This window comes from Bidens hawaiensis, unplaced genomic scaffold (genome assembly GCF_021521415.1).
Source record: "Bidens hawaiensis isolate Kalapana, Puna unplaced genomic scaffold, B.hawaiensis_p1.1 tig00054037_1, whole genome shotgun sequence".
Lineage (NCBI taxonomy): Eukaryota > Viridiplantae > Streptophyta > Magnoliopsida > Asterales > Asteraceae > Bidens > Bidens hawaiensis.
The window spans coordinates 1-7,076 of record NW_027499736.1 but is presented as its reverse complement, the minus strand read 5'-3'; the positions used below and the strand labels follow the sequence as shown (position 1 = coordinate 7,076).

General features: G+C 33.2%; 1 protein-coding gene across 1 annotated transcript; it reads left to right on the top strand.

The window, feature by feature from the left end:
• Positions 1 to 247: 247 nt before the first annotated feature.
• Positions 248 to 5,115, top strand: LOC143600402 (uncharacterized). The gene is made up of 5 exons (XM_077078101.1): positions 248 to 543; positions 1,284 to 1,393; positions 2,039 to 2,410; positions 3,091 to 3,730; positions 4,709 to 5,115. The coding sequence occupies exons 1-5, from the start codon at positions 306 to 308 to the stop codon at positions 4,786 to 4,788; spliced, it is 1,440 nt and encodes a 479-aa protein (XP_076934216.1). The 5' UTR covers positions 248 to 305; the 3' UTR covers positions 4,789 to 5,115.
• The last annotated feature ends 1,961 nt before the right edge of the window (positions 5,116 to 7,076 follow it).

Genomic DNA, 7,076 nt, shown 5'->3' with positions numbered 1-7,076 from the left:
TCCCACATGGAAAATTTAAAATTTAAAAACAAACATAATAATAAAAAAAAGCTAAAAAAAATAGTTGTAGTGGTACAAATCAGATGCTTCCCCCTCAGTGCTAGTTACAGTTGTGCCAAACCTACATTACATTACACACAGAATAATAATATTAATAATAAAAATAATAATAATAATGTGTACTATCAACACCACCTGTGGTTAATCTCTCATCATCCCACAACACACCTTCAAATTCAATCAATTTCTTTCAATTCCCCTGTTTTTTTCACATTAGTTGCACCAAGTGCCCTGATGCTCTGCAAATGGGTAAATCCGAACCCGAATTGCCGATTCGCAACAATCAGCAGCAGAATGAAGATGGGTCGTCTTTGTTTGGTGGGTTTGAGATGGGTTTGTGTGGAATTGGTCGATTGTTTAGTTTCAAGTGTGTATTCGTCTTGCTGCTTAGTGCCTCTGTTTTCTTGACTGCGGTTTTTTCGGTTGTGAATTTGCATCATAGGCGATCTGGGTTTGATGCTAAAGCTTCAGTTAAGAACAGTGGTAAGTGGGTTTCATTCATTTTGTTAGTTTTGTTAATTTCAGGATTTAATTTGGGGTTTTAGGGTTTGATTTGTGAATTTGATTTTGCATTTGTGTGATTTTTTGGAGATTGGATCTGGGTCTGATAAAATTAAATAAAAAAATTATTAATATTTGCTGGAATTGGTAGATGGAAATTGAAATTTGATAGTCATAGTTGTGCTTTATAATAACATTTTAATTTCTGATTTGATGGTTAGTAATATTTTTGTAATTGTTTGGGGATTGGATCTAGGTCTCATGAAATTAAACAAAAAAAAATTAAAAAAATAGTAATATTTGCTGGAACTGGTAGATGGAAATTGATATATGATAGTTATAGTTGTGCCGTATAATAACATTTTAATTTCTGATTTGATGGTTAGGTAATGATCTGGAACTGTCTATATAATATTTAAAGTATTCAAAGTTTATAGTAATTTCTTTACTTGGAGATCTATGGATAATTAGGTTTATCTAGGTTATTAAATTTAAAAACTTGTTTTGAATTAATTTCTTAATGTTATGTTGCCATATAATTCTCAAAACATAAGCTTGGTTTTAATTGGAGATCTAGATGCTTGTGAGTGTGACAAGATGAGCATTAATTCTTGTATAATATTAATTATGAACTATATATGATGTTCTAATTAAAATAGTTATCATTAAATTTTATGTCAACAATAATGCTTTGATTTAGTAACCTAGATTTCTTATTTCAGCCACGGTACAAGCATACTTCAGATTACAAAAGCCCGTATCATATCTTCTTCCTCAGATCGCGAGACTAGAGTATGATATTTACTCAGAGATCGGTCTTCCTTACACACAGGTTTATTATTCAAGCTATTTCATTTTTTAATATTTCCTAGAGGTAGAAAAATGGGTGAAAATGGGTCGAACGGGCTGGATCGGTTTTTTAACCTGAAATACTTTGTGTCTAAAAATTTCGAAGTTCTTATTAATTTAGGTCTTTATGCCACTTAGAGTAACTTTTGACCCATTTCCTTCTAAGCTATTTTTGGCGACCCGTGAGTGATAAATAGTGCTGTAAGGTTCGGCCCGTTTACAAACCGAGCCGAGTGAACTATCTTAACAAGGTGAATGCTGAACTCGACTCGTAACAAGCTTGAGTCAGCTCGTTTGTTTATAAAAAAATAAATTTAAACCTTTTACACTTATTGATGTAATGATGTATATATAAATAAAAAATAATATTTTTAACATACACATAGTGCAGAATTTATAAACTACTGAATCTATATATATAATTTGGGTTGTATTTTAGAGTTATAATTTGTATACATCAAAATGCGGGCTCTAATTTAACTGAGCCGACAACCCGAGCTTACCTTGGCTTGGTCTCGGCTCGTTTACAGACCAAGCCATCTCGTTTCTCCATCTAAATACGCATGCAAATGCATTATAAATTATAACTACAATTTGAATGCATTTGATATTCGTTAATCTTTTACAGGTTGCTATCTTATCTATACACAAAGCAAGTGCATCTAACTGGACACATGTGGTATTTGGTGTTCTTTCTAATCCGACAAATTCTTCAATAAGCCCGTTGTCTTTAAGCGTGCTGAGATCATCTTTACTCGATTTGTTCAATCAACAGTTCAATTTGACTTTGACCCCATCCATTTTCGGTCAACCGGCTTCTTTTGATATTCTAAAGTTTCCCGGTGGAATAACCATTATCCCCAAACAATCTGCTTCCATGTGGATGCTAAGACAGGCCAGTTTTAATTTCACCCTCCCGAATTCGGTCCGTGAAATACAGGAAAACTTTGGTGAGCTCAAAGAACAGTTAAAGTCAGGGTTGCATTTAAAGCCTTATGAGGTAAAGAAATTGCTAAGCTATTATCTTTAGTATATATAGTGTATGCTCTATCCTTTTGCTTATGAATGGGTGGTTCAGTTATGTTAAACATGTAAAGGATAAATTTTTTTGGTGAAAAGGAAACGGGTCAAAGTCAAACAGGTCGAGCAGGTCAAACAAGTGGCCCAAAGTGTATCTTTAATGCTATAATGTATGGTGCCTCCTAAATCATTTTATTCCATAAAAAAGTAGATTACTATAAATATGAATATATTTTCTTGTTATAAATTTTGGTTTATTGTTTATATGTAATGTATGAATTATAAAATAGTTTCATATCATCTTTGTTTTAGACACATTTATATGATAACGGGTCTAATAAGTAAAATAATAAAAAATAAATAAATAAAACGGGCCAAATGGGTCTGGGTCTTTTGTTAACATGTATTAAAATGCTTACAATGTTCTAAGTTATTTAACTAAAGACATTATATTAGTAGTTGAAAACGGGTCAATTCATGTTTTATTTCATTGGCGGATCAAATGAACAAAATTATAAAAAAAACTAAGACAGGCCAAATGTGTCTAATGGGTCAAGAGTTTTTAAACACACATTCAAATACTTACAGTGTTCTAAATCATTTAAACTGAAGACATTACATTAATATTTGAAATAGCTATTTTTTATGTCTCTTTCACAGAGTATATACATGCAAGTAACCAACAAAGCCGGCTCAACAAGGGACCCGCCAGTTACGGTTCAAGCATCAATTGTTTCAGATTTAGGCAACCTTGTACCTCTAAGATTGAAACAATTGGCCCAAACAATCACTGGGTCCCACTCTGCAACAAACCTTGGACTCGATAACTCGGTTTTTGGAAAAGTTAAGGAAATCAGTTTGTCATCTTATTTGTACCACACCCTTGATGCACCTACCCCTTCTCCTGCCCCATCTCCTGATTTTGTGGGGCCCATTATCTCCCCCTCGCCAGCTGTATTGCCACGTCAGCACTCACCTCACCCGCCGCCTTGTTCTAATTGTGTGGTTTCTTCACCTGCTCCCCAAAACGGGCCTGACCCGTCTTTACCACCTGTTTCAAATGCCCCACCGCCTTTAGCTGACCGTTCTTCTGGTGGGTTTAAAATCTTGCCTCGACCGCCACGTATGCATGTACCACATCATCGTTCTCATAGTCCTCCACCTATGCATGAAAAGACGGAAATGCCCACTGTTCTTCCACCTTTGCCAGTTGCGTCATATGGCTCGCGCGTTGATCAAGTAAAGGCGGTTCAAACGGTTTCAGCATTTTCGCCAGTTTCGGTTTCACCAGTAGTATCATGTAAGTTACTTTAAATCCTTACTCTTTCTTACACATTAATATCATGAAGTTGTCCATGGGCAAAAAGGGAAATTTATGTTAAATTAGTCAATTTTTAAAAATAATAAAAAATTAAGATGTGATAAGATAGTGGTGGAATGTGGTTCCTAGTTTCCACAAAGAGTGGCACATGGCTAGATAATATTATCTTTGCTTCTAAATCATGTTCATGTGATATGAAGTCAACTAATACCATCAATGGCTGAGAAACACTAAACCTTTTAAAAGTGTCCAAATCAACTTGTTGACTTTCATTTTTTCTCTTATTTATCATCATTACAAATATACCTAGCGAAATGAGCTGGTCAAGTCCGATGGTTAACGGGTCAAGCTCGGTTGTTTTTAAAAATATGTTCTTTTCGGTTTCGGTCTGAATGGGTTTTGACAAAATGGGTATGGGTCAAAACTCAAAAGTCAAATGGCAGCTTTAAAAAATAGTAAAATTGGTTCGGGGTGAAACGGGCCGTTTTAAGAAACAAGACTGTTAACACCCTCAATCCGTGCTCAACATATTGATACAAGATCTATATATTCGTTTTTCCTTTGAAGGTTATTTTAGGTATTTAAGGATAAACCGGTTGATTTTTAGTTCAGCTCAAAACGGGTCAAGTTAGATTCCTTAACTATTTAATGTCTTTTGTCCTGTTTTTTTCGGTTGTGAATTTGCATCATGTGAAGTGGTACATATGACATGATTACAAAAACTATGCATATAGAACGATTATCTACTATTGACTCCTAATAATGTTTGCCAAACTTCGACCTTTACACCCCCCCCCCCCCCAAAAAAAAAAATCAACTATTGACTTGTTTCGACTTTTTGATGAGTGTTTAGATTCTGCCGAACTGACTCATGTTGTACTTGGGTCAATTTAGGTACATTCCTGTTATTTTGACCATCTGATAAATACTAATATTCTTTTGCGCTGTTTTTTGCAGCATCAGAAACCTGTTGTTTCAATCACATAACATGGGCTCTATTATTCTTCTTTACACTTGTGACACTTCAAACCATATAGCAAGCAGATTCACTGACACATACACACAAAAACTCACTTTGATACACACACATTGTACATGAACCAAAAGGTCAAAGCCAAACAGTGGCAGGCCTCTTTCTGTTCCACGTTGTGAGGGATGATTTCCGAAGGGAATTATTTCCTAATATGGCGGCTAATCGAGAAGATTTAAGTGTACATGCCATTACAACAAAAGGTGTAACTTATGTTTTGTTGTTTTTTTGATGTATAAAGGAAACAAGATCACAAATTTATTGTTCAAAAACCATTGTGGAATAGTGAGATGCTTCCCTTATTATAAAATACTCAATATTACTTCACATTTTATGTATTGAATGGGTCCCTACAGACATATTGTGCAAGAGCCAATTTTAAGTAGAGGCCTATATAAAATACTTCCCTTATTATAAAATACTCAATATTACTTCACTTGTAGATAGTGCATGGAAGATAATCACATGTAATGAAAAAGAACGAGACATTAACAATCATCTTATGTATCACACTTAAAAGTGATGTGTGTATATAATTCTCTACATAAAATTGATCGTGTATTGAACATCCCACTCTATTCATGTGGAGGATTGGGTTCAAATGGAAACCATAAAAAAATAACAATCAGACGAAAAAATTTGAGATAGTAAGTGCTTTGTATTTTTGTAATTATAAGAATGATACCCGAACAATGATCTAAAATATTTGCAGGCATGAATCAAAAAGATAATGCAAGCCAATGGGGATGTTGGAAAGTTAGCCATGGCAGTGCCGGTTTTAGTAGTCATAAACGAACGCCATGAAATTTAGAAGTCATGGACCATCTCTATTAAGACAACTAACAGGACAACATAACTCCTCTTTTGTAACTAACTCCTCTTGCAGGTATAGGTTTAAGGAACCAAAGGCACATCATGCTCTAACATCAAATGGCCATCACCAACTACAACTGCAAAGTAGTAAAAACAGTACGTTTTGTACTATATGTAAAAGTAACATTAAAAGGGATGGATAGATATATTTTTTCTAAACTACAACCGTAGGTAGTCGAAGACCGTAGTCCTTTGTATTTTTTTAACAATAGGATATGACTTCATATTACATATACTTTTGGTTTACTGCTGAACATTTTGTATATCCCAAAATGAAAATATATATGCCTTTCAGATAATGGTTATAAGCTCTAGAAAGCTAAAAATAAATGTTTGTAACTCGATAACAATCGATTGTTGTTAGTTGTAGCTTATATCTGCATATCACAAACCCAACGCAACGTGAGGGTGTTACCACTAGTTCTTTTTAATTTGTAAAAGTCTGAACTTTTATCAAACTGACAAACAAACAAAAATAATCTCATGGATGATTGGTTAACCGAATTGCTACGTGCATTTAACAAATAACTGAAAAAACCTCAAACGAAAATAGCCAAAAGATATGCACCCTAATATATGCATATCCAAAACCATTTGTTCCTTCTCTAAAATAAGTAAAAAAAATGTGAAAAAACAAGTAGCATAATCGTGAATAGTTCGTGAAAAATTTTTACGAAATGGAAAATTTATGAAAAACCTAATAAAATAATAAAAGTTATTACAATCATATAAATGAACTAACTTAAACAAAAGTGTGTAAAATAATAAGTTTTCTGTAATGTTATAACTAAACTTTTTTTTATTTTTAAAAATGATTTGTATTTGAGTAGTGATAAATAAGAAAGTGAGCATGTAAAGATGGAAGGGTTTTCTCGGTAATTATGAAAAGCAAAAAATAAACATAAAAGATTAGTAAAGTTTTTTTTTTAAAGACAACTCACCCCATCTTTAATATTTAATTAATCCTAAATTATCCTAACTTCTTATAAAATACTAGTAACTAAAATTTATAATATTGTCATATGTTAAATTTTGCCACAATAGTAACAAACAACAATGAAAGAATAGAACTTTAAATTATTGTGAAGCAATTTATAAATCGTTACATATCAAATCATGTGATGCTTACATTATGATATTTAATTTTTTTTTTTTTGGTTAGTTCCAGGCTTCCAGCATCCAATTTGAAATGCCTTAATATATATTATTTCTAAATGGAGAAACCAAATTAAATAAGAATTCATAAACCGAACCAAGTGTGTCACCAATTCTATCTGCAAAGAGACATGACAAGTTAGATGAGAATTGTGTTCAAATAAATCGAATTCTAAAAAAACTAAGATTTAAACAAACACACCTAAGAGAGAAGTAGGATGACTATTGCCACGATAATACTCGTGTTGAAATGTCGAGCTTGCGAAA